Below are 26,554 nucleotides of genomic sequence, written 5' to 3'. Positions count from 1 at the left end.
TCCGCTAAGGATTAGCAGAATCCTCTCCCCCACCACAAGCAGAACTACTTCTCTCAGGTCACCTCCAACTGTTTTAAACAGACGAGGCCCCTGCCCGTCTTTGCTCAGGTACCAAGGGCTGTGCTTCACCCGTGCGCTGCATTTCTCCAAGCACAGACTGCCTGTTCGGAACCCCCCCCGGTTTCTGGCCACCGCTGGAAGCGGCTTGTCCAGCCCCGCTTGTGAAGCTGTCCCGAAATGAAGCTGATCCCTACAGAGACAGCGATGGTCCCGGAGGAAAGAGGGTTTCCTCTTCTATTGGTACGTGGACACAGTTACAAATAACCCAGCGCTTTTCCCATTCGCCTGGGAGAATCTTCCCTGGAAATTATTTCATGCTCTTCAATTACAAAGAAGCCCAATAGCCAGCTGGCAGACAACCACATCTAGAGAAAGTTGCAGATATCTTTATTTCCCTTTCCTATGCTCACGCCAACTTTTTTTTTTTTTTTTTCTCCTACTTACCAAAAAAGGCAGACAATTCATTTGAGCTCATTTTAAAAAATGAAGCTTGTGTACTCACAGGGACTGCATACAAAAAGGGATGAATACACAGATGCAAACAAAACACTGAATTACCATTATGGAAATTAATTTTAAGAGTCACAAAGCATATTATTCCTGGAAATTGCTTTTATTTAGCAATTATGTTAACACCGCAAGAAGGCAGTTGGCATTGAAAACAAACAGTTCAATTTAAAAAATCAGGGAAGTGAATTAACAGAAATTTCGGGGCACTCACACCTGAATACACTCCACTACCTTGAATACTTAAGAATCCTCAATCAAAGGCTTAGGCTTTTGTTTGTGGAGGAGTAGAAGAAGGAGGATAAAAGAGTAAGAGAAACCAGTTGTTTCTGAAGTTATTTATATGTTTTTGCAAATCAAAGTTAAACTCTGACAACCAACCAGCAGGGAAAAGAACTGAAGGAGTCAGTGACAATACTGAGATAGTATTTTAATTATTATTTTTTTAAGTTTGTTTGTTTTGGTTTGGTTTTTTTTTTTTCCCCCTGCAAAATGGCTTGTACTTCCACAGGTACAAGAGCGAAGAAATTATTTCAGTCCACCTCACATGGCGTATAAAAGACCAATTTTACAAATATACCCAGAAGTTTTAGCAGCTGCTAACACCATTTAAAGGTAAACATCACTTCTCCATCGTACAGGGCTCAATGTGTGAACGAGACTTTTCCTATGGTTGCGCCACAAGAAGGAGCCTTCCAGGGGCTCTCCATCATGTATTTGATCTGAGAAGAAAGTGATCCCCATCCCTAATCACCATGACACAAACAGAAGGGACTTCCAGGTGACTCGAAGACTGGCTTGCCCACCAGGAAAGTATAAACACGCCCCATTAAAAGGAAATCTTGACAGCCACCAGTTTCATCTGTAGTTTGGCTGTTCACGCAATTCGTATTTTTGTTCCACTGACAATAAATGAAAACTTTGATCAACACAGAAACTGAAGCTCTATCTTCACCACCTGTCGAGGCTGACTCTACTGTTCCTTCAAGACTGAAGTGTCCGCTGCGGGCAGTGGGACACGGTTTGCACAGGGCCTGCAGAACTACTGCGACTTCATCCTAGAAACTACCCCCCTCTCCACCCTCCACCCCCCCAAAAACAGCCTTACTTTCTAAGTTTTGCCTTTTAATTCACAACACCAAGTGTGAAGACTTGTGAAGAGTGCTTATAAAAATCAGTATAACAAGAAAGTCTGTAAAAGACATTTGCAACTCCAATTTATATTTTCCTTGAAGAGATAAGCAAGCCCGAAGGTATCTCTCTAATTCTCTTCCTTGTTTCCTTTCCATGCTATATTTACTTGTTTACCTGCAGCTACATGGATAAATAGAAAATGAGAGGAGCCAAGAACTTACAAGAGGCTGAAAACTGAGCAAACGAGGAGGAGGAGGAATCCTTGGCCAGAATACTGCAGAATCGCTGGGCTGTCCGCACCCATGCGGCTCAAGCACCTAACAGATTTCTGGTTCCTATCTGTTCCCATCACCCTACCTGCCAAGTCCCCTTCTCGTCCAACACTGCATGTTAACAAGGCTCAGGGAAAATAAGACTTAACCACCCGTGACCGAGCGTTCCTTTACAAAGAATGGACAAGCACAGCTCATTTCAAAAGCGTATTTGCAGCTCTACTTTAAAAGCAAGAGCAGGAGTCAAGCCAGGTCAGTTTTCCTACCGCACTAAAACCATATTTAAATGCCCCTCTCAGTTCTCATGATGGCCAGATCACTACCAACAGTTCTCTGACCCCAGAAAAGTGTCAGGACCATGAGCTGGATGAACAGAAACATGACAGGCTTGGCAAAGCTTCCTTCCACTTCCAGAAAACTAAAAAAAAATGGTGAGCAAAGCAATCAGCTACTGCAACAGCACTAAAGGGAGAGTTACAACCAACAGTTTCTTTTGGGTGGTGCATGGAGTTAGAAGGTGAGTTCTGTTCAGAGACTATTGCAGTTTCTCCCTACGGTATGCTCAGCACCTCTGCTCCTCGCTCAGGCTCTGAAGCGGAGCCCTCAAATTCCACAAACTGCCATTAAAAAAGAGTGTTTTGTTGGGAAGATCTTTCCTGTCATCGCAGAGCTTCCTAATGAACCAAGGAGAATCCTTTTAAGAGCATAAACCAGGTCTGAAAGAGGGAACAGCTACAATCACTTTTCTGATCAGTTCCTTTGCTTCAAGGTGGGTCTGTCCCTACTGGAACCAGCCTGACAATGGCTTTCATCACTTCTGAGCTCCATTCCCAGCCTTACAAAAAAAAAAAAAAAATAATTTCCTCCTTTAAATACTCTGCCAGTACAGTACTACTACTGTACCCTGAGGCACAAAGTGACCAAACTTGAAAAAAAATTTGTGACTAAAACACAGTATCATGCTAACTCTTTTGTACAACTTGGACCGCGATTCAAAATAAGAACAACGCTTACCACTCCGTCATCTATTTAGACTTCAGCACTCTATCAAAAAGCTGCCAGGAAAAAGGGAAGTGTTACAGTTCCAGCATGCATGGGTATAGCAGATTTTTTTTTTTCTTTGAAGATCATACTAGAAAAATACTTTTAACTGTAAGTTACGCAGTCAAAACTGGTTTTGAAACATTTAAATAGAATCAGCAGTAACAGGTTAATAAAAGCCTTGCAGAATACACTGCCAGCATTTGAAATGGTACGTAAGAAATATCGTAACACTCAAATCATGAAATAAACTCTCAAAACAAAGTTAAAGGGTGGTTCTCAAGTTTACTCACTCCTAACAAAACCAGTCATATTGATCCAGAAACTACTTTCTCCTGTCAAGTTACCAGACCAGTGAAGGTGTACATTTACTGAGATGAGGGAAGGAAAAAAGGGCTAAGCAGCCAAATGGTCCATGATTTCATTAGAGCAGCATATGTGGCAGTAGCGTTTGAGAAAAATAATGCTACAAAGTCTTCTGCCTTCCCAGTAAATCCAGCTCTGTGGGACTCAACCCAGATTTGAATACAGGTTAAAGGCAAAGTACCTGGATTCATGCAAAAGAACCGTGGAAGCTTGTTTCCCAGATAAGAGGAGAGTTCTCCTTCCTGCAGTACTTCTTGCAGAATTGCCGACAGTGAAAGAAACAAAAATCTCGCTTGAAACAGGTCTTTTCAAACGGACACTTCCCTCAGACACAAACCATTAGCCAGTCTTCCACTTCATGCAAACCAAACGCACCCCAACCAGAGGATGTGCTAGTGCTTCCAGTGAGGATTCTTCTAACAAAGCACAGGCCCTTTGCTCAGGGCACAGCTATATGAAGTCCTGAAGCAGCCATTAAACTGCAACAGCGAAGGAAGAAAGTAAAGCAGCTCGAGAACAGAGATGCCTGGGAACCTGCAGGCTTACAGTGGGAGACTACACATGCAAGTCCTGGTCAGCTCAGCAGTACAGCTGCCACCCCAGACCCGCGAAGCTGTCGTACACAGAGCTCCAGACCTCTGGCCACCAGCCCCAGCACACAGCTCGTGGCCTTAATTCAACAAGGAACACGTTCTGAAAGTGTTTTCACAGCATCCCGTGTGAGCAACAAAGTGAAGTATTTCAGAGTCCAGTAAGAACGAGGTGGAGGTGAGACTGCCTCTCACAGATGAGGTATATGCTAAATAGAAATAATGCTGCAGTATGCATATGGGACCTGAGGAACTTGTACTGAACATAAACAAGGAAGAGGCACCTTCACGTTTATGACAGAGACCATGACAAGGAACTGAAGGCCAAAGGCGTTTCTTCCCAATCCGGCTGGGCTGCCACTCTTGAAGATTAGCCACAAGGTTGTCTTGTGGGAGTAAGGACTTGGAATACAGAATCACGAGAGGATCTCATTGAAAAGGCACTAGGAAGAAGCAATATAGTTTTAGGTTAACAAGATTCATCTTATTTCCAATCACTCAGTGGGACAAAAACTGTACAGTTTGGGATTTTTGGAGAAAACGTTGCAGAAAATTTTTTAACAGCAAAAGCATAAAAAGAAAAGTAAAGCTATTTTCAAATTAGTCAAATGCTGAACATTTATACAGCAAAATTATATTAAAAACAGCAGCAGACAAAGTACGTCCCCATCACCATTAGCAAGGGACATGTAAAATGTTTATAAGGTTAACTATAAAACAATTTTACAACCAAAATATGAACAGGCCAATTCAAGTATATATATACAGAATATATTAAAATCATATAAATTATATATTTATACAAAGGGCACAAATATAGCAAAAAGCTATAGTTGATTAAACAGAACTGAGCTTGAATGATCAATTTAATCTAGAGATGTTATAATTTTCTCCCAATTTCTTTTTCTTTCTTTTTTTTTAAGCCTGGATAGATTGATACCTCAGATACCAAGAGTACAGAAAGCAAAAGGAAAAAACCCACAAATCAAGGAGTTATCATTCTGTATGAAATGAAACTAACAGTGGGCGGGGTACATCTCATATGAAATTCTGATTTAATTATTTCCATAGTAAACATTTATCAGCTCTCTTAAAAAGTCAGGAATTTCAAGTGAACCACTTTAGATGTACCACCCTGGTGCATATATTTGATTACATTTGAATGTTGTTTGATTTGCAAACATTTGAAAAAAATGGATACAAACACATCTCAATCTGCAAAAAAAAGGTGACAGATGGCAGCAAGTTGAAAACTGAACCAAAATACTCAGCTGAACTAGAAATGATGCTCTCCTTACAGCATTTTGGCTAGTAAGTGAGCTTAAAAAAAATAACTTATTTTTAATTGCTTTTTTATTTCAAAACATAACAGCATATAACCACAATCCATTGAAGCACTTGAGAATCTAAACAGTCCCATCCATGGGCTTATACTTAAACATGAACTAAGTGCTTTCCTGAATTCAGGGCTATGTAAATAAGTTCTGTATGAGCTGTACCTAAACCTTCTGTCTTGGTGCGGCACTACCCCTTCATTAATGCAGTTTTTAAAGGCTCGCTACATCTCGATCAACCCAATGGTCCTGGGCATGCAAGGAGCAGTTAGGGCAAGCTAAGTTAAGCAGAAATAAAAAGGCCAGACTACACATATACAGAATATTGGTTTAAAAACCAGAACTATGTATGTAAAAGAGTAAAGCAGTTTTACCAGATGCAGGTTAAAGAGGTAAAAAAAAAAAAGTAAAAAAAAAAAATAAAAAAAGTCAGGCATATACCATACATAATGAACAGTGGATATCTATTACACTGAAAGGAAATCAATGCAAATGGGATTTCCTCAGTTTCAAGTAATCCTTGATGCCTTTTTGGCCAGCTGTGATATACCATAATAGATATTTTAATAGCTTTTATACTCAACAATTTAGGCAGCTAATTTTTCTCTTACATATCCAATTATCTCTAGTGAACATTCACCTATGGCTGTCCACACATTTTTGTATTAGCTCCTTGAGAAACTATTCAAGTTAAATTATATTGCAAATTAAAGACAGTTACATTCTGTATGTTCCTTCTGGATTTGAAAAATAGGTTTTAAAGGTTTGTCAAAGTTTAGAAGAAAAAACCTCTCATTAAAAAATCTTAGCTTAAAAAAAATCATTAAGACACCTTTTTCTGATCCAGGGTACTAATAAAAAGATTACAAATATACTACAATTTGACCAAGAAGACTTCATGAATATGCTGCTTTTGAGCATGCAACACCACTGATATCTGTCAAGTTCCAGGTATCAATGTATCCCAATTCCACCACAGTCCCTCACTATTTCCTTGTCGGTTCCCCATCCCCACCCTACCACCCTACTAATAACATTATAAAAAAAGGTAAAATCTAGAGTTAGTGGCAAAATCTTCACAGTAAATTGTTAAAGAAAATGTTATTGTGGTCGCTGCAAAGTGATATCAGTCAATTGGACCCTGAAAAATTAGCTTGACGCAGTTGTGTTCCCCAGACAGTTGTGTTGCACAAAAAGGGCAGGCAGCATGAAATGCATGAGTACCATGAGGCAGTGGGATTTGAGACCAGTATTTTGCAGACTTCTCAGAGCACACATGTCCGCAAGGGGTGAAAGCATGAGTTGGAGGACCAGCATCCACATAAAAGCCTGCTTCACAACCGAGCCAAAGAGGCACATAGGGGCCAATGGTTCTGCACATAGGGCATTCCCGCTCATTGGCTTCTGTGTCACTGCGATGTCCCCAGTTGTGATAGCCATGAACATGACCACAGCTGAGGTATGCCCAAGGCTGCTTCTCTTCTACCACATCTTTACGGTTGATGCTGGGAAATGCTAAAGTGTTTAACCCAACAGGACACTGTGGTCTGGCAGCATTTATCTCCTGTCGCAGAGCTTCAATGTGTTTCTGAGTTGGAGTGTGAAACAGTCCATCTGCCGTTCTCCACAGAAGGGTGGCTCCACACAGGTCAATGAGAGAGCCATCTTGGAGGACGTTGGTCTCATTTTCTACCTAGTGGTAGAACACAAGGAGAAGCAGTTAAGCCCAAGAGCTTTTACAATCAAATGAGTGAGTTCTGTAAATGTGTCATCTGTTTCATCCAACCGTTACCCCCTCCCAGCATGCTAGCTAATATTGTCTTATTGTTTCCTCATGGCCCCCTATTTGTTTGAATCCATCTCTTACCTTATATTTAACATTATAGTGAGCACTGCTCTCTTATTCTCTGTTTATACAGGAGGTCCTAAATTTGCAACTGTCACATGCTATGGCAATACTAATCATCATACACAGTCTTCCTGCCTGTAATTCTCCGGGAAAGGTATTATGTTAGTAATCACTAACTTCTTCAAAACACCCCCTACCTCTGAGCATGCTATTTTTTCTCTCTAATACTGATTCTCTGTATGTCGTCTTCATGTTTGAGGTAAATCATGATAGACTGAAAAGAAAACTTGCCATTCCCTAAGGGCTGTATTAGCAGATTGCTCCCCTGCAATTCTTTGCCCATGTAGACTGGCAGAGGCTGCTCACGCAGCAAAAGATCCTTTTTTGAACTAAAAACTGATACCCAGGACAGACCAGCTATACTGCCACTCAGAATCCATTTTGTTGGCTTGTGGCAACTGTAAAGCATTTTGCAGAAGCATGAACTCCCACAGTGTACCTCATCAACAGTGAAACTCTTCCACAGAAACATTAGGAATAAATGACAAATGCAATAACAGCTACACGCACAGGTACTTGCATAGATTATCGTTACAGCAGAGTGATCTACCAGTTGAATTCCTCAAGTGACAAGTTCTGCAACTGAAGCCACACAGGCTCAACTTCTGAACAAATAACAACTCCAACTAGTTAAAGCCCTTTATTTAATGAGGTATTTCATGCAAATACAGCCCCAATGTGCATTGCCTAAAGGCTTCTCTCATCTCACTAAAAGCAGGTACTTAAAACATTTCCATGGGATTATGCCAAACACACGTTGTACTTTGCTGAAATATTCTTTATTTTAATGCCACAAACACACAATCAACTTGTACTATTGCTATCAGTTCAGTAATGAAGAATATATATTTTAAAAGTTCTTTATGAAATTGAAGAGGAAAACAGACCTACTGTGTGAGTTTATACATAGAAAGTTTGTAGAAAATGCCACTAAGGCAAAGCAAATACTCAAATACAAATACATTAAGTAGGTCACAGGAAACCATCATGTCTGCTTAAGAATACTACAAATGGCAACAAATTTGGCATTTACATTTTAATCCAGTTTAAATTCACAGATTAACCATAGATCATCCTTGCACAAAACACCTAGATGGTACAGTACAGACTACAGATAAGAGGTCACCAGTGTAAAGTACTTCCATCAGAAAAATTCAGCAGTTAGAGATGAGAGAAGGCTTGGTTTGATGAACTTTTCAGATAATTCCTCCACAAACAGTAAAGCAAAAAGCTTTCTCGTATGCAGTATGTTCAATTCATTATACAGTGTGCATTTGGTTTTATGAACTCAATCAACGAATACTGATCACATCAATACCAGTGTGCCATGTAATTTTATTTAAATGAGAATTCGAGTAATTTTGGATGCAGAGAAGGGAATTTATTTGTTTTAGTATGCCTTTCTTTAGCAGCACTAAAAAGGTGCTTTGCTAACCACGTACAAAGGGCGCAATTGCAACATCATCTGTCCCAGTCCCTGAGGTGATGTTTGCCTGCCACCATTAAAGTGACAAAGCAATTTATGTACTGCAGGCTGTCTACTGAAAGCAGAACAAAATAGTCAAACTCCATTTTCCTAACTCCTTTAGGCACTCAGTTTTCTGCAAAGCCAATGGCAAAGTTGGGAAGTTGGGTCAGTGTGAGCACGTGGGATACCTCTAACACCATCAAGATAATGGGAACTCAACGTAGCAGCGCAAAAGCAACTTTGCCATGAAAAAGAGAAGGCTGTTCCCTCCACCACGCACACTTTATCGGTCTTTAAAGTCTAGCAGCTGGGTGATAAGGTTACAAAGAAAAGGGGCACCTTCAGCTGCTGTGAAGATACCCTTTGAACATCCTCTTGCTTCCTGAACCCTAACGAAGGGCAGAATTGGCTTTTCCAGGTCTGCAGGCAGGACAGCATTCAAGCCCACCCAGACAGAAAGACGACTTCTGGAGAAGCTCATCTGCCAACTGACAAGCAAATATGGTTGTCTCTGTATTTTGCCGGGCTATTTCTAGATGATGGCATTGTGGGTTGTTGTTTTTTTTTTTTTTTCCCCCCTTCCTTTGAGGGCAAGGGGAAAAGTGATAAGCAATGGTAGCATTCTCCTTCATAGGCCCCACAGATTTTGGGAAAGGGAAAGAACGAGAGCACTATGGGAATTCCCTCCCATCTTCTATCAAGAAGTGGACACGTACTTTCATGGGAACCCCTCTCCTGGTTATGTATGCCCCAGAGGTCTCTGAGGCAGCTGGAATCTTTCACTTTTGGTAAAGGCAAAGCCCATTCTGCTTCACAGGATAAAAAAAGATTATACTTAGCAGGGTTCCTCTTATCTTCCTAGTGGCAGGTAAATCAAACAGAAGCTGCATTTTCCAAACTTGTTTTGCATGCAAGTGGACTCTTCCTTTCACCATAATACTTACTGCAGAAGACAGCTCCCCACAGTAACTTCAAAATGTCCCCATGCCCCAGGAGAACATTTCAGAGATGAAGATTCAAGAGCAAAGTTTATTTAGCTTTTACACTCTATGCTATTTCAGTTGGAAAAGTGACTTTAGCAGAAAACTTAAGGAGTGTTCTCCTGTATAAGTAGAAACAGAATAGCAGTACAGAATCCACTGTAACACATCTATTTAGATGGTTTCAGTGCCCACTATGCAGGGACAACACTGTTACTCTGCAGTCACCCTAAGATTGCCTCCATTCAATGCCAGGAAAACAAGTATCCCATGTTTTGTTTTAATTACCACTACTTTCAACTTACCAGTTTCCCCCTTTGTTGAGCAGATCTGGTTTCCCGGAGAGTGTACACATCACCACAGACCGAGATTTCCCGCCAAACTCCAGGTTTGGACTCCTCCGTGAACCCTCCTTTTGGATGCATGACCAGCACCCCGTTTGTTGTTAATCCATCCATGTGGCCATCAGGATTTTTCCACTTTGCTGCTTTTTCCTGCATGTAACAACCACCCCAGGAAAGAAAGTTTGTCTAAAAGTTTATGGACTAAAGTTTTACACACTGAGGTTTTACTAACGCTGTTTAAAATACATTTCCTCACTGGCCAGCAGTGCTTAGACATAGATTTACAAGAAAAAAGCATTTTTAAGAATACTTTGTGTGAGTGGTAACATTTTTTTGCTCATACATCTTCAATTACTTTTCTATCTTCTATATTAATATTTTTAACTCAGTGGAGTGCCTCTGACTGCAGGTTAGGTAGGAGTTAAGGCCTCAAAGGTCAGTAACCATTATGGAATGCCATCGCAATGGGCACATCCTTTTCCATAACACAGCTGATGCGTGCCTTGGTCTTCAGCACTCAGAACTGCAACAGCATCTTACTCACAATGACTACCCAGAATTTATCAAACCAACCTAAAGAAAATCCACTAAGTTACTAAAGCAAAGCTTCATTGTTAAAGACAACTATGACCATGAGTCGGTGCTGGTAATAAATCAGGCTCGTAAAACTGCAGTTTCTACTTAATATTGCAGCTGGTACACTGGGGTAATAAAAGTCTAACAACAGTATAAGTTATCAACTAATACAAGGAAATTTTTGGGCTTGAAAATAACAGAAAATAAAAAACAGAGTTTGCTCATACATACCATAATTATTAGTAGTACTTACACCAAGAAATATATTTTTAGATGAGTCAAATCCAGCTGCAAAAATCCTTGCTGTATATGGTGGGCTCCTGTCACAAACAATCCTGCACGCAAAACGGGATATGGTGCTTTGCGTAATCTGGGTTTCATCATTATTTTGACTTCCAGAAATAGTATCTGTTACTACAAAGTCAATGGGGCTTTCTGTTGACCTCCCAACCTGCAAAAAAAATAAATTAAGATAATGGTATAATTAGAACGAACCACAGAAATATCAAGCATTAAGAACCCAATTTTGCCAAGTTGATGTTGATGACATCAGTGAACTACTGTCTACTGAATTTTTGGATGACAAGACCCAACCAGAGACTAATCTGTATTTTCACATTTGTTCTAGGCAGAAATACATCACTGACATATCATGACAAATTTTCACTTACTACAACTGATGTACATGCTTGCCCAACACAGCTGCAATTAATTGTTTGGTATTGTCAACAACATGGAATTATTATCACCTTGCTGTTTCATAATCAAACCACAGCAAATTACTTATCCCTATACTCTATCAATTAAGAAAACACTAGCTTGAAATGGTAAGCTTTATTCACAGTTCTAGTATCAAGTTAACTTGCCATGAAAATAAAAGACATTTGAGACCCAGAACTCAGTTATTTTTATACGTAAGAGAAAGCTACCCACCTTCACGTTTTCAGAATTTGTAGTTTCAGAATAGAAGAGTTTTCAGGTAAAACCCACCACATGATTAAATTTATTCCTAATCATGCGTGTGCATGACTACAGAAATTTTAAAACTTTCTTCAGCAGAGATAAAACACAGTTGACCAGTAGACAAGAATATTTTTTCTATCTTGCCATCTATAAATTTTAACTCTAAAATTGGAAACATCTAGGCATCTGGAACAGAAAACTTCATTACAAAATGGACAGAGATCTGACTGCCAACCAAACATACAGTGAGACTGTATCAATATTCATACATGCAAATTAGTGTTACACCAAACTTTGAACATAACTGGGGAAGCGGAGCTGAGGAACAAGGCGTGGAACAGAATATTAAATTTATAGACATCTTGTGATCAAACAGAAGAAAATGAAGAATATTCTTCACATGAAACTACCTTTAGTAACAGGCATCTACATTTACATAAAATAACCTCCTCACTAAACATGATCTCGAGAAGTTACATTCTGCTTAGCCTCTTGCTCTTCAAAGCCAGCTATGGGAAGACATGTATGGTTCCATCATTAACATCTTTTCAAACTAAATTCACTGTGAAGAAACATTATTCAGGAGTCAAGGAAAGCGATATTATCAATACTTAACCCTTGTCACAACAGAACTGACAGCAACAGTACAGGGATCTCCCGTACTTTTCTGCTTTCAGTTCTACTTTGCAGTGTCAAACTCAAAACATGAATTTTGACATGTGTTCAAATGACACATCCAATTACTTTCTCCATATCACAGGTCTCAACCCAGGTGTGGAATGTGATGAGCTTGCTGCAGATAAAGTGCCAAGAACATACTGAAAAAGGCCTAATGAAAACCATGCACTTCAATTTTTCACAGAAAGGGACTACTAGAATAGCCACGAGACAGAGTTTAGAAACTGTTTAATATGGGACACTTCTGATTTATATAACTTGACAAGTTGAAGCTGAAACTTAAAGCTATATTCTTCTTCCTTTTACAGCATTATTTCTAACAGCCTTCTATTTCCCATCCAGTGCAATTCCTGCTAAGTGTCAGCACCAACCAAACAGCAGGAAGCTTATTCATAACTTCTGACCATTCTATATCTGTACATAAAGTCTCTTAAAGGATAATCAGTAACAAACATTAAATAAATTTGTTCATAACAAGTTTATGCCTGTTGCAGTCTCTCAAATAGACCACTCTCAAAGCTTTTAGATGCAATTAGAGAAAAACCTTCCTTATTTTCCCTTAAAGGATGACAAAACACCCAAGTGTTTGCTTCCTCACATCATACACATCGGTCAACATGAAATCCGAATATGTGTGGATAGAAGCATTAAAATCTATACACAAAGCTTTCATGTGACTTTTTAAATCTCTAAAATTACATGAAATATTTTAAGCAACAGAGTAATTACTTTGTATATCTCATTTGTGCCACAAGTATGAATACATCAAATATTTTACGTATTTGGTTTTCTTGATTTTTTTTTTTCCCGGTTGAAAAAGCATTCTAGAGGATCAGTCTCATTTATTGTGCTACATTTCAACACCAGAAATTATTTTAAGAAGTGGCCTTCAAAACATGGCAATTGCCTCATGCTCTGTATCAAATCAGAATTTCAGGTTTGAGACCACCTGAAAAGAAAGCCCTTTGGGAACAAATGAAGTATTTGATGCGATCAACATTTACCCACCAAAAATCTCAACTCATCTGATATTGCGGTCAGACTACAGTCACTACAGATAGTTCCATTATTCAGAGCTACTCTTTACAGACTTTATTACTCATTTTTCTCTTCCATTTTCCTCTATAGCACAGAAGACTTTCTTCTTTCTAGTAATTTTAGGCTATATTTTGGGACTTTTCTTGTTAACTGTGTCATATTATATACTATTTCACTAAGTTACTTCCAGTAACAAACCATAAATCTTCCAACTGATGCGTAATACAGCTTCTGTTGCCTACACTACAGGTTATTGTTAAAAGCTGTGTAAAAGCCAGGCAGTCAATCAATTTGCTAGTGTCTACCGTCAATCAAAGAAGTGCTATTAAAAATGCTCACTCCTGAGACAAGGCACACTCAGACAACCTGCCAGCTGGTTAGATTTAACAGCTGCAGATTCCTGGACTTCAACAGAATTACACTCTGATGATAGGGGGAATTGGACCACACATCTTCTGAAGGGCTGTTCTTCATAAAAAAATAAATTGATTCTTTATATTGAATTACCTGCTTCTTGTATAAACTTGTAGTTATTTAGGTTACAGGCTACACATTTTGGTTCCCTGTAGTGGTAAAAACAGGTATAATCAACCCATTCTTGTCCTATCAAACCATGAAGGAATAGGTTCTACTCCAACTGATGCATCATCAACAGAATGGTTAATAAACTCTGAAGAAAATCTTCATTTTTAGCAGCATATAGATACTACAGCATACAGACTTTGGGACATGCCAGGTGGAAAGTCAGTGCATTCTTTTTGTTACTTCATGAAGACATCTGATCTGTATGTCACTAAAAGCTATAAAGAAGCATTTGTACACAAATTTCACCACAGAATTACATTAAGGAAAAAACAAATACGAACACACACACACACACACCCCCCAACACAGCAGAACAACAAGTAAAGTGAAGTAAAAAAAAAAAAATAGAATAAAGCCTATTCCCAAAACAAAATACAGGATGTAAGAACAGAATCATATGAGATGTCCAGGACAACCTTCTAAAGCACCTGAACACCTCCAAGCTTCAGAGCCCTGCTGTAGGAGGCTGTGAATCCTTTTTGTTGAAGTGATCCAGCAGATATTTGTCAAGTGACTGAGCAGGATACAAGCAGGGGAGACAAGAACACCCATTTCTGCATTTTTTTCCAGCTTTCAAGAAGTAATAACTTTCCTCGTTAGTGCTTTGAGTAATATATTCAAACACTCTGAAAAGACTATGCTAATTTGTAAATAACTCTTCATGTTACCTTCAGAAAAAACCTAGAAGAATAATAAGGGGTAGGATGGCTACTGTAGGAAACTTCATTGTGCATCTATTGAATATGCATGTAACCTTCATGGTGGGGCAGGTATAGTACGTGCATGGTGATTTAAGCCACTTATTAACTGCTAAGTAATATGCATGAAAATATGGTCATTTTCATTTTATTATGGAAAATGTTGAGAAAATTGGTATTTAGACAGCCTGAATACTGCTCTCCAATGCCTTCTGAATTTCCTTACTGCCCCTTGTATAGTCTCCCCACATTGTCCACGTGTGCCTCACTTCTGATAAGCATCTACTCATGCTTCTTCTTGGTTATAAGCTTGGAAGCATAAAATAAGAAGTTATTCTGGGTTTGCAGTCTTCAAATTTTTCCTGTTTGTTTCTAGAAAAACTGCAGAATGCAAGTCACCAACCTTACACTTCTCACATTTTCCTTCAAAGAAAAGGACTCACAACACTCTCAAAGTGGATGAAGGAAAAAGGCGACAGCTTTTTTGCAAACTGTGAGTCTCTCTTGTTTACACAGGAAACCAGCTCTAACCCAATGGAATCAGTCCTCCCAGGTTAGAAACAGCGCCCTGACCAAGAAACAAAGACCTCTGCCATCCCTTTTCCCTATTTCAGGTCCCACTGATAAAGGCATTACTAACAACTGCCATTCTAAGCTTCTCACATTCCTTACTAGGGTTACTTTAGAGAAGTCATGCAGTGCTACTATCCCATTTCAGAGGGGAATGTTGAGCCAAAAAAAAGTTAAGTGATTTTCCCAAGATAATGTGTGTTATCAGCAGCCAAGGAGGGGCCTCAAACTAATCGTGTGGTCCAGGCATTATCCTTCCCTTTTCAGCTTCTGCTTCTTTGCCAGTGTTCTACAAAAGCCAGGAAAGCACATTTGAAAAGAAAAGAGCAAGCTCCGAGGACTGCCTATCCAAGTGATGCTTGATCAACAGTAAGACTTTACTCTGTAGACCAACAGACATGTCATTTGTCATCATGTACCACAGGGCTGCACAAAACAGTCCAAGTAACTTTCCCCTGACTGCTCTCAATCAGATTACTGAGAATAATTAAAATCTAATGGCTCATCTAAGTAACAAAAACCTCTTAAACTGCTGTCTGGCATCACTTGAGCAGTGAAATAATGCCACAGTCTGCCAGACTGTTCCTTTTCCCATTCTCACGGCTATCAGCCCCTCTAGGCCAACACGTGGAGTGCGATCCTCAGAAGACAACCACAGAGAGTGGAAACATGAGCCAGGGCAGTGCTTGAGGTGAAGCTGAGATCAAGTCACAGCATGACAGTCTACACATCTGAAGACAGAAGAAACAGACTGCACTGAAAAGAGGAATTTTAACAATACAGAAGCCTTAACACTGACCCATTAGCCATTTGAGGGGAGCACCAGAAGGACTGAGACTCTACCAACACAAGATTCAGCTCAAAAGGTTTTATTGTTATTAAGATGGGATAGTTTGACCTGTTACAAACCAAAGCAGTCACGTAACTACAAATGTATTACAGATAAATGCCTGAACCATAGGCAGGCCCTCAGAGGTTAATTAGTAAATGGGCCAAAATTAGGGCTTTTGTGACATTTCACCAGGCACCTGAGAGCTGTCAGAAGGAAAAAGCATGACCTGTGCTTGTGAAGTGGCAGTAAGAGATGTGCACTCCAGTGCCAACCGTGGAAGTGCAGCAGGTCTCTGGGTCAGGCAGCACAGTCCAAGCTGTCTCAGTGTAACTACCCTGTGCAAATTCCTCCTCTGCTGAGCAACAACAGATCAACAAGGGGAGCAAGGAAAGACACGTTGTTAGCTGGGCTACACTATGCTTAACTAGCCCATTCCTCACTGAGCTAAACTCCTGCTTTAGATCCAAAGCATCCTTGATTAGCTCCCCTAACCTACTGCCTTAGACAAGAGTCACCTGAAGCTGTGGAGCATTGCATTGCCTATGCTGCATCTCCTCACCTCGGGCTGTCAGATTTTATTAGAGTGACAGCTAAGCACCCCAACCTATCTAATTCTTTATCAATACTCCACCAAGTAAAAGCTGTAACCACCACTAGGACAGTATGCAATCAAGAAGAGCTGGCTGTACAATACAACAAAAAAGCAGCTGTTTTGCAACTCTTCTTTATTCATTTTTTACTGTATACAAGTAGTGAAAAAATTCCAGCTTTTAAAAATGACTTTTCAAAATTTACATACAGGAAGAAGTTTCACTGGAGCTACTCATGGCACAGAAGCATTTTGCAGAGATAAAGTAGTATCACACGGTAACTATAAAGGATGGGATACATTTTTCTTTTACTAGTCTACACAGGAAAACCTATTTCAGTTCACTCCAGCTGCACAATCCTTCATGCAGCAGCAAATGAACAAGACTGGTTTTTAATCAATCCCTATTTGGACCTAATCGTTCAAAAGTCACACTGGGAAAATTTTATATATAGCAAAGAACAGAAGCCACATGAAGCACAGACATCTTGACAGAGCTATTTCCTCTTCTGTCAACAACACTCAACTGCTGACCCTTCTAAATATGAAAGCCTGAATGAGGGGGGAAAACATTTTATGATAAGATGCTCTAATTACAGAGGTCACTGACAAGACAGACCTGATTAGTCAAGATTAGAAAAGGTTGTGCGTTATTTGTGGGGTTTTTCCCCAAGCTTGAAGAGTCCTTTTGTACAGAATTTCTGCTCCCATTATATATCCAAATAAGCATTGCACAAGAAAATAACTTAGGTTACCAGAATGTTAGATGATGCAGATAAACACAAATGCATACAGGAGAGAGTGAAAACATATTGGATAGATGGTAGCTTAGAGAAACTCAGCACAGTTCCCTATGCCATTTGATACATTGGCAGACCCTTCAAGAACAGTTTTCTTTATCGTCCTATCACTGGCTTGTCTCCTTTCGTGCACAGCTTCCATATTCCCCTCCCTACCTTTCCTTTTACCTTCCTCCTTCCCCATTGCCACCCTACTCACCTCCTTTTTACTCCAGCTACTTGATTAACTGAAGGGTGGCGGGTGTATTCTTGCGCTTATTCATGAACCCAAAGAGAGCAGACATTTTTTCCTAGTACTGTTTGTACAGTTCCTACACTGTCCTTGCAGAAAAAGCAGAGTACAGCAAAAGCAGCAACAATATTAACAGATACTGGCACTGGTTGAGAAGAGAAGACAATGCAAATTTTCAAAATGCTCCCATATTAATGCCACTGGGTCCAAACATGGAAATTTCACAGATCACAGAGAATACTCAGACGAACATAATGCAGAATTGTAGTTCCATATGTTGCTTTTAAAAAACAGTGCATGTATTGAACAGTGTCTTACCTGAAACATGTCTGTATCTTTATCATGGGTATACTCCACTACAACAGTCTGGTTTCTGGATAATGTGTAAGAGATACTGTGCTGACCTTTACAGCTGATTGCCTGTTGAATAAAAAAAAATATGTCTATTATGCACAGCTTCCACGAAAATATTATAATGAAATTCATTTCACTATAAACACCTTTACTATGATCAGGAAAAGCAGTGTATCATAACATTTTATTACAAGGCTGGGTAAACATATACAAGAGGATTTTTTGTTCTGTTTTTAATGGAAAACCCCAAGCTGCACTTGTTTGGTTTTAGTTGAGAAGTACTCAATACCTACCATTTTCATAGTTTAGACTCCAAATGCATGGTTTTCTCTCTGTACATCTATTAAGTTCCTAACCCTCACAGGAACCTGTACCCCAGCAGAGACTTGGGGTTTAAGGTTCATTGATTTATTTGTTTGTTTTTAAACCAAGTAAGCAATACAACTGATTTCCAGTTAAAAGTGCCAGGATTTCAGTGACATCATTACAGTTAAGTAGATTTCTAGTTATACCAGAAAGAACCTAACAATTTTATATGAATTGTGATAAAGAGTGAGCACTTTCAACCCATTTTTCCTCATTAAAGGGTACTTCCTACTACCCATCAAGGGAAACTGATCTCTATAGATATGGGTATAGCAAAGACTAAATAGTATTTCAGTATTTAAAACAAGTCTAGAAGAGGACAACTCCTAGGATTCTGCTATAGCTGACTAAGACTTAATTCCTTACTTGTTTAGGCTTCCCTGTTTACATGTCTAGGTTGCCTTTTTACTAGTCCAGCACCTACTTCAGAGACCAGAACAGAGACATCACCCCAACACAGGAGCAGTCCCAACTCGAAAAGAAGCAGTAACAGCCTGCCTCGATGAATAAACAGAGCACAGCTGCCACAGCAGAGAGCCATAAGAAGGGGCAGAGCCCAGCGATCCCTTCAGGACCCCTGAGATTCACCACACAAAATCTTTGTGGCATTGATGGTCATCTCATGTTTAAGGGCTCACTCCAAATGATCAAGTGGTAACACTCACTCCAAATGATCAAGTGGTATCAAAGTGTAATTGCACTCGCTGTACAATGTAAATGCACCAGTAAAAGCTTCAAGACAGAGGAAAACAAGCTGAGAAACTAAATCTATTGGCTAACAGGGGAATATATGTGAATATAAGGTCCATATAACTGCACACAATTATGAAAGGTAATGACTGTTACTGATCAGAAAACACTTTGCAGGCACTTCAGTATTGAATTAATAGGTTAACTAAGGATTTCTCCAGTTTTCTGCTAAGGGGGGTAATTTTTCTATAAGAGGTTCTCTCAATAGTTCCATTCCTTCATGTTGCTCTTCACCTACAAAATTCAGATAGGGATGATTCAACTAAGCAACTAAATATATCCTAATCCATCTCACAAATCTAAGTGATCCCAAAACTACAGATTAATTATTAAACAAAACATTTAAAGTCTTACTGAATATTGGAGGTATTAAAAACATCTATGTGCAGAATAAAAGCCTACTAAGAGTTAGTAACAGTATTTGACAGAATTATTGAAAAAACATACTGGAAAAATTCTGTTTTGTAAACCTGGTGCATTTACATCAACAGACTAGAGACTGCCCCTTGCTGAAAGCTCTTAGCAGCTCCAACACTTGCTAAACTTTAGGCTTAGGTGATAATACCTGGAGGCAAAGGATTAGGGAAGATGACCTTTTCCAGTCCCTTCTAGTGCTTTTTTTTCTGCAATGAAGCTTTTAAAAAACCTTTAAGCCATAAAGTCCAGTTTCCCTGATTTTGTTCCAACAGCTGTAACACAGCTGAAATGTGAGGTAAACTTATTTAGTAATCAGCAGTACGCAGATTCTAAATTTCCCAGTTTAAATTTATAGTGCTTTGTAATAACTGGCACACAGCATGTTGCAAGACCAAAGAACATCTCGAGATGCAATTCAAATGAAGTCACTAACACTTTGTGACTTGGTAGAACATTGAACTGTAGGTCTGAAGGGTGTATGAAGACCTTTTTCTCTATGCATGTTTGACAACTAACCATGGGATCTTGAGCCCTGAGCAGGTCTCTCGTATTCTTAGAATATAAATGAAAGTGATGAACAGGAGACCCTTACACTTTGCATTTTAAGTAAAATATGATAACAATCTATTTATATTCATATTATCAGATATCATCGTTTCAAACATCAGAAAGTAATAGTTTTCACACATAAAAATTTTCATTCATTTCCACAAAACTGTGCTGCGGCTGCGGAGACAAGGGAGGACAGGCCCACTGGCAACTGTTAACATGATGGTCCTGGCTTCAGCTCCAGCCCATCTGTGCAGCACTGACCACCAGCAATTCGGTAAAATTCCCATGCAGGGACACGTGCCCTAAGCTTATGCTCTTGTTGGACAAGACACTGGATCAAACAGAAACTTTGGTGAGACCCAAAACTGAAAGTTTTAAGGTCCAATAGAAAAAGCAAGGGGGGAAATGTAAGAACTTCCAGAATTACTTAGTAAGGTTATATCCTACACATACAGAGCATAGATATATTAACAATTCCCATTAGTATGGCCAGGGTCAGTATCTTTTCTGAAATATTAGAGTAGGAAATAATCTTTACTCTGTGTGTTCCTTTCCCCTCCCATCATTTCTTCTTCATCTTATTTCCCCTCCTCTTTGTCTTCCACTATTTAAACTCAGTTATTTTCAGTGTGAAATGCTGCATTTAATTTCCTGGAATTGTGTAATTGTTTTACAAAATGCTATGGCCATTGTGAGAAATGTTTCAGCCTGTGTGCTTTCACAGTCTACTCATCACCAACAGTTGCTCTGATTCAAAGACATTTTACAGGCATTTTAATTGCTGGTCTCAAAGCAATTGGCCACTTCCAAGTCAAAAAAAAAAAAAAGGTATTTCATGAACTACACAAAACAGAACAACTATGAACACAATGACTATTACAAGTGAAAGGTAAATATCTTAAACAGTACTGTAAGTGGAATGCAGCACAAGCAAAATCAAAGTATTTTGACAGCTTGAGTAGCTACAGATCTACACTACTACAAGTCCCAAAAAAGTCTGGAGACTGATTGCCCCAATCCTCTTAAAATTGAGTTGTAGCAACGAAAATAGTGGGGTTGCCTTTTTACTGCTTTAAGCATTCAAATTTCTAGACTTCTTTTCTGCCTGTAGGATTCCCTGTCTCACCTGCCCAAAAAAAAACAGAACCGTCACATAATTGCACCGCTGTGGTGACTGAAGCTGTGAGAAGAGCCCTGGCTCCCACAAGCCATACAGCAGCATCACAACTTCTAGCAGATGACTTTCAGGGTTTCAGGCTGGACACCACCACTTCCAACTTCTAGGCAGGGACTAAAACACTGAAGAAAATAATCCAGGCACTAAATCTTACCTGTACCTCCTCACCTCCACCCCAAGGCTGCCAAGATCCATCACAGCAATAGTATGTATTTTCTAAGGTTGTACTGAGTCCAAACTTTTCAGTGTGTGGGCCAACATCAGCTTAATGTGAGAGCAGTTTTCTCCTATCTTTTAGGTTCTTAGAAGTTTAATGAAAATCATCAACTGAGCATAGAAGAAACCCCAACATAAATTAGTGTCCAACAGAAACAAATGCTGGAAAAACCTAGCTAACATATATAGCCTGAGCCTGCCAAACAAATCGGAAACATGTGGCTCCAGATCAGCCATGGCATATGCCACCTCTTGTCCACTTGGAATGCTGGCAGGGAAATACAGACTAGATTAATTCAGCCACCTACACAAGCATTTGTTTTATATGGTTAACTGTCTCAAACTGCTGAATTCAATTCCCTTTGGAGGAAACTGATAGCGAAGTGGAGACTGACAAAAAAAACCTGTGGCGGAATAGAGGGAACAAATAACAGCAGCAAGAGATTTTTCCAGAATAATTCTACTGGTAGTGACTATGTCCACACTGGGGCTGAAGGACTTCAGAAAGTCCAAACACCAAATGAAAGCAACAAGGGAAACCTGAGGTGCCCCATTCCACTTGGCATGGAGGGACAGATCTCCACAGCATCTTTCCAAGACAGAGCTTGTGTTTGCACACTAATCCATTCATCTCCATAGGGCTTTCAAGTTGGAGGACAGCATGCTTCAGCTCCAACCCTCCCTATATGTTGAGCCAGTTTACCTTAAGAAGACTCTTCTCCTCCCCAACGCTCAAAGGAGACACTGCAGCTACGCCCTACCGCGTGGCACTTCCACAGCCTTGAGATTTGCATTCCAGTGATTTAAAGTCATCCCAACTGCCATTTGTTATCAGAGACTGAGAAGAGCTGCATCTAAGAAGCCCCATTATCTCACCTCTGCACTAACATGGCCTAAGCAATTTAAAAAAAAAAAAAATTAAAAAAAAGCTTTGCTAGTAACTCCTCAAGTTTTCAGTTATATCCTTCCTGCTGGCTGGAATTACTCTTGGCTGTTTTTTTTTTTTTTTGTCTCTGCTTCCTTACACACGCTTGTCATTCTTGCTTCTTTCTCTGTTTTGAGAACAAAACCTCATTCCAGCACTCTGCGCTCAAAATCAAAGCAGCAGCTAAAGGCTACGGCTTACAAATCTGTCAGGTCTCAGAGGAACTAAGACCAAATAGAGACTGCTTTCCCAGCAGCAATGCTGCAACTCAGCCAGCCCCTGGAACATCCCAGCTCACCTGAATGCTTTGCTCTCCACTCATTCCCCTGGAAAGGTAGCTGCTATCAGCTTTACCACCATTTCAAGAAGTGAAAAAGTAAAATTCCCTCAACACACATATAAAAACACCTTGCAGGTAAGGGGAGTAAGAACACACAAAGGTTTCATTTTAAAAACAGTATTTCTTAGTAATTTTTTAGCAAAGATACAGAAAAAGGAGGGAATATAAAACTAAAAAACTCAGCTCCTCAGCAGATTGGACATAGGCCCAACTGACTGGCAGCGATGCACACCATCGTATTTGCAAATATACAGCGTTACCCGAGAGCTGGCACTGCACTGCGTGCCACCTCTCTCCCCGCTATAGACAGCATAGGTGGCTGCTGTCCTGGAAATAAGGAGAAAAGCCAATAAATCTGAAAAACTTGAACTGTTTCCTGTTGCACAATGACAGATTAGTGTCAAACACACCTCCAGAAATGCCCTTATCGACCAGCAAGCTACAAGGAAGCAACGTGGCAACAGACCACCCCTTCTGCAAGAGCATACAAAAGCTTGTAAAATAATTTGGCCTACAATGTAATTCTTTTTCAAGAGGTTAACTACACTGGTGTTGGATCTCTCCAAGTGCAATAAGAAAATGCAAATTTTCCTTGCACTCCTTTTTTATGGGCTATTCGAGAACTCTGAAAGCCCATGTTTCACAAACAGCTATGAACTAGCATATGTTCTTAAAGTTTATCTTCTGTAACAAGCATGCCATTGCTTTGACGGACAACAGTCATAAGGGTATAGCAAACATTCTGACTTAAGGATCAAATCTGAAGAAAGGCTTGCAATGTACATGTGCTTTGGGTTGTTTTTTCTTCCCTAAAAATTATACTAATTGTTTTAGTGAGAGATTCTACATTTATCTACTACACAGACTTTACATCTATACGACTATACATCAGCCAGATGTTCCCTATGTAGCAGCATCTTCTGGTGTGTGGCAGCTCTCCTGTACACGGACACTGATAAAAGTTGCTCATTTCCCTTAGTCATCTTACATCCAAGAGAGCAAGAAGAAATCAGGAGCTCATGGCATGACTACATTTACTTAACTCTGTCTGGGCAAACCTTCTGGGCAAGGAGTGTGTCAACGAACTGGAGAAGCAGATCTCCAAATTTACACAGCCCTTAGGCTGCTGCTTACAAAGCTTGCAGGGAACAGGTCTAATCTACTTCTAGAAATGGAGATTCTGCTACTTTCTTCTGGTCCATCGACAGTGTTTCCAATAAAAAAAGTAGTCTGCATTTGGAAATTTAAACTTCACAGTTCACTTGTGCCTAGCTAGCTCCCCAAAGATCACGGGAAGGGCTTAACATTATTATAGTCACCAATACTTCTGCACCATAGCAGAAGTAAAGGCTAAAACCCATGAAGAAAAGAGGCAGATGTCTCACAGGAAGGGCTGCTCCATTAGAATAGGAGTTTTAGTTTAGTTAATTAGGTTGGATTAGGACAATAAAATGATTTATGGGAACACTTTAGTTTTCTTTGTTGGTAGTCAAGCTGACCGACACCACACTGACGTGTTTAAAATTAATGACAGCAGTGCCTTCATGAGTTAAATGCTTTCTTACTTGGCTGCCGGCCTTCAATTTCTTTTATAAAAAGAGAACACAAGAAACACTCAGGGACATCAGACAAAAGATCTTGCAACTTAAAAGGAAGCTTTAGCTAGCAAGGAAGGAATCCTTTTAAAGCAAAGAACACATCACATTTCCACTGGATTTTTGGACAGACTGGCTGCCAGAGCCAGCAGACATTAGGTTACCATAAGAAAACCCACCAAAAGCTCATGATCGTGACACGCTAATATTTTGACCACATCAGAAAAATGGGTCCACTTCAGAAGTTTTCCAGCAGATTATAACAAATGTCAATTCATATAACATTAACTAAAGACTGTTTTCAAGCTTACTCTGTCTCAACCTAACCCCAACAGTAACTGAGCAGAACTACTGCTTCTGTAACACCGGATTTCAAAAAACACTGAAAATTTACACTGACCATTGGCTACTGCTACAACTATTTATTATGTATCATCTTCTTCTAGCCTTTTGCAAAGAAAATACCAGACATTAGCACGGAAATCTTAGAGGCTTCGTGTACCTACAGGAGGGGCTGAAATGACCATACCAACCAGGATCACAGGCCCAGCTGATTAACACGGCAGCATCCGCCTCCTGCACAGCTCTGTACAAGCCCATCCGCCGGTGTCCGTCCTTCCTTTCCTTATAAACAAGTGTCTACATTGGGACTGAAACATCTATGCACGCTTTTTTGAATACCAATATTCTTGACAAGTAAATAAGCGTTAAGAAATGGTCAAAAAAGACCAAGAGTCAGGAAATGCAGGTAAAGTAAAAGAATATGCCACCACGAAGAAGTTAATAAAATTTTGTACAGAGAACTTAGTGAGCATTTCTGACAAAAAATTTAATACACTTACTGATGTTGCAATTACCTACAGGCAAATTATTTCTTTTGCTTCAGTACATGGTAAACTGCATAGAGCAAATGCTTGCCTCCTGAAAAACACTGATTAACTGTAAAAACATTACAAATTCTTTATTGGTTTCAGATAGTTTTGTTCATTTGTTAAATGATGCAAGCACTGACAGACTGGGGGAAAGTTAAAAATGTACATGTAACAAGTAATGGAATAACAGATACTTGGATACTTGATATTTAAAGAAACAGTTTAAAACTATGTATGTGTGGCACTGTCTGCAATCCCAGCCATAATAAATTAGCTGATGCACGTAACTTGGAGGCCACCCCTCTTCAATCTTCTGACTGCAGATCACCCCCCCTGAAACTCATGGTACGTGGGCCCAGTGCCTATGCAGAAACAATTTCAGCAAATAGTCTAGTTTATTTACACTTCAAGCTTTTATGGCTTTGAAAGCATTCACAAATTTGTTCTCATGTGCCCTTTCATGCTGAGCTTGGAGATTTGAGGGGGAGGGGGCAGAAAGGACAACACATTTGCCTTTTGCATACATCAAAGCCATCTGCTACAAGCGCACATGTGGGGTTGTGCACTACTACTCAAGCAATTTGCCATTTATCAACTCAGTAGGCAGATGTTAAACAATTTTCTCCATTTGTTGAATTTGTGTTGGTGTGCAGTTTTAGACAACCAGCCAATACAGCACATACAGTCCCTTCTCCAGAGGAAGCATCAAAATATGCTATTCTCATAATTCTCTACTTTGGGTACTGCAACAAGTAAGGAAGCAACAGTCTAAAAGTATTTCTAGATAAGCTACTGCAAAGCTTGGTCAGGGCTGACAGACACTTGACTGCATGCTGTTCTTCCAGGGAATAACGTTGAGTAGGCTATTCCTCAGACAGAAGTGAGTATTTGAAACATCTTCAAAATGCATACTGGGTGTTGACTAAATTGCACAGATTAAAGTGGCCAAACTCATCATTGTTGCAGCCACCTGCAAGACCTAAGTCCTACCTCATACCTAGGACTCCTGACCAGCTCTGGTAATGCAACCCAAGTTGTTCCATTTAATAATTCAACGTATTAAAAGGAGCTTGAAATAGGTGCCAGTTTATACTAACAGGCATGGCTAAATGATACAGTGGCTCAGGAATTGTTTTATAAGTCACAAACTTTTGGCCATCGTAAACCAATACTTTTTACCTAACCAACTTGTGAATCATTCTCGTCCCAATCTCATCTTTGAGCTTTTCTAACCCTTAAAATCTTTCTCTCCCCCTTCCATTTTCTTCCAGCCGTGTTCAGCAACATTATTTTGCAAGGGATCTTTCAACCATCTTTGAAATCAAGTCTGGAGTTTTCCTCCTTTAGTCAGCTTGCTAAATTTCCTCCCCCAAGCAGACCAGAGCTAGAGACAGCTCAGAGGCATAACACAAAGCTGCGGCAGT

The 26,554-nt window shown here is 39.8% G+C and overlaps 1 protein-coding gene across 1 annotated transcript in view; it reads right to left on the bottom strand.

The window, feature by feature from the left end:
- Positions 1–654: 654 nt before the first annotated feature.
- The window catches only part of PELI2 (pellino E3 ubiquitin protein ligase family member 2), an 80,361-nt gene continuing 54,461 nt past the window's right edge, over positions 655–26,554 (bottom strand). The window contains exons 3-6 of the mRNA XM_042799139.1: positions 17,885–17,986; positions 10,835–11,032; positions 9,967–10,155; positions 655–6,997 (exon numbers count right to left, since the gene is read on the bottom strand). Coding sequence (XP_042655073.1) covers positions 6,431–6,997; positions 9,967–10,155; positions 10,835–11,032; positions 17,885–17,986 — 1,056 coding nt within the window. The 3' untranslated portion in view covers positions 655–6,430. The remainder of the gene's footprint in view (positions 6,998–9,966; positions 10,156–10,834; positions 11,033–17,884; positions 17,987–26,554) is intronic.

This window comes from Tyto alba, unplaced genomic scaffold (genome assembly GCF_018691265.1).
Source record: "Tyto alba isolate M040663 unplaced genomic scaffold, T.alba_DEE_v4.0 Super-Scaffold_29, whole genome shotgun sequence".
Taxonomy (NCBI): Eukaryota; Metazoa; Chordata; class Aves; order Strigiformes; family Tytonidae; genus Tyto; species Tyto alba.
Note: the sequence above shows the minus strand (reverse complement) of the source record. Positions and strands in the feature narration are given on the sequence as shown.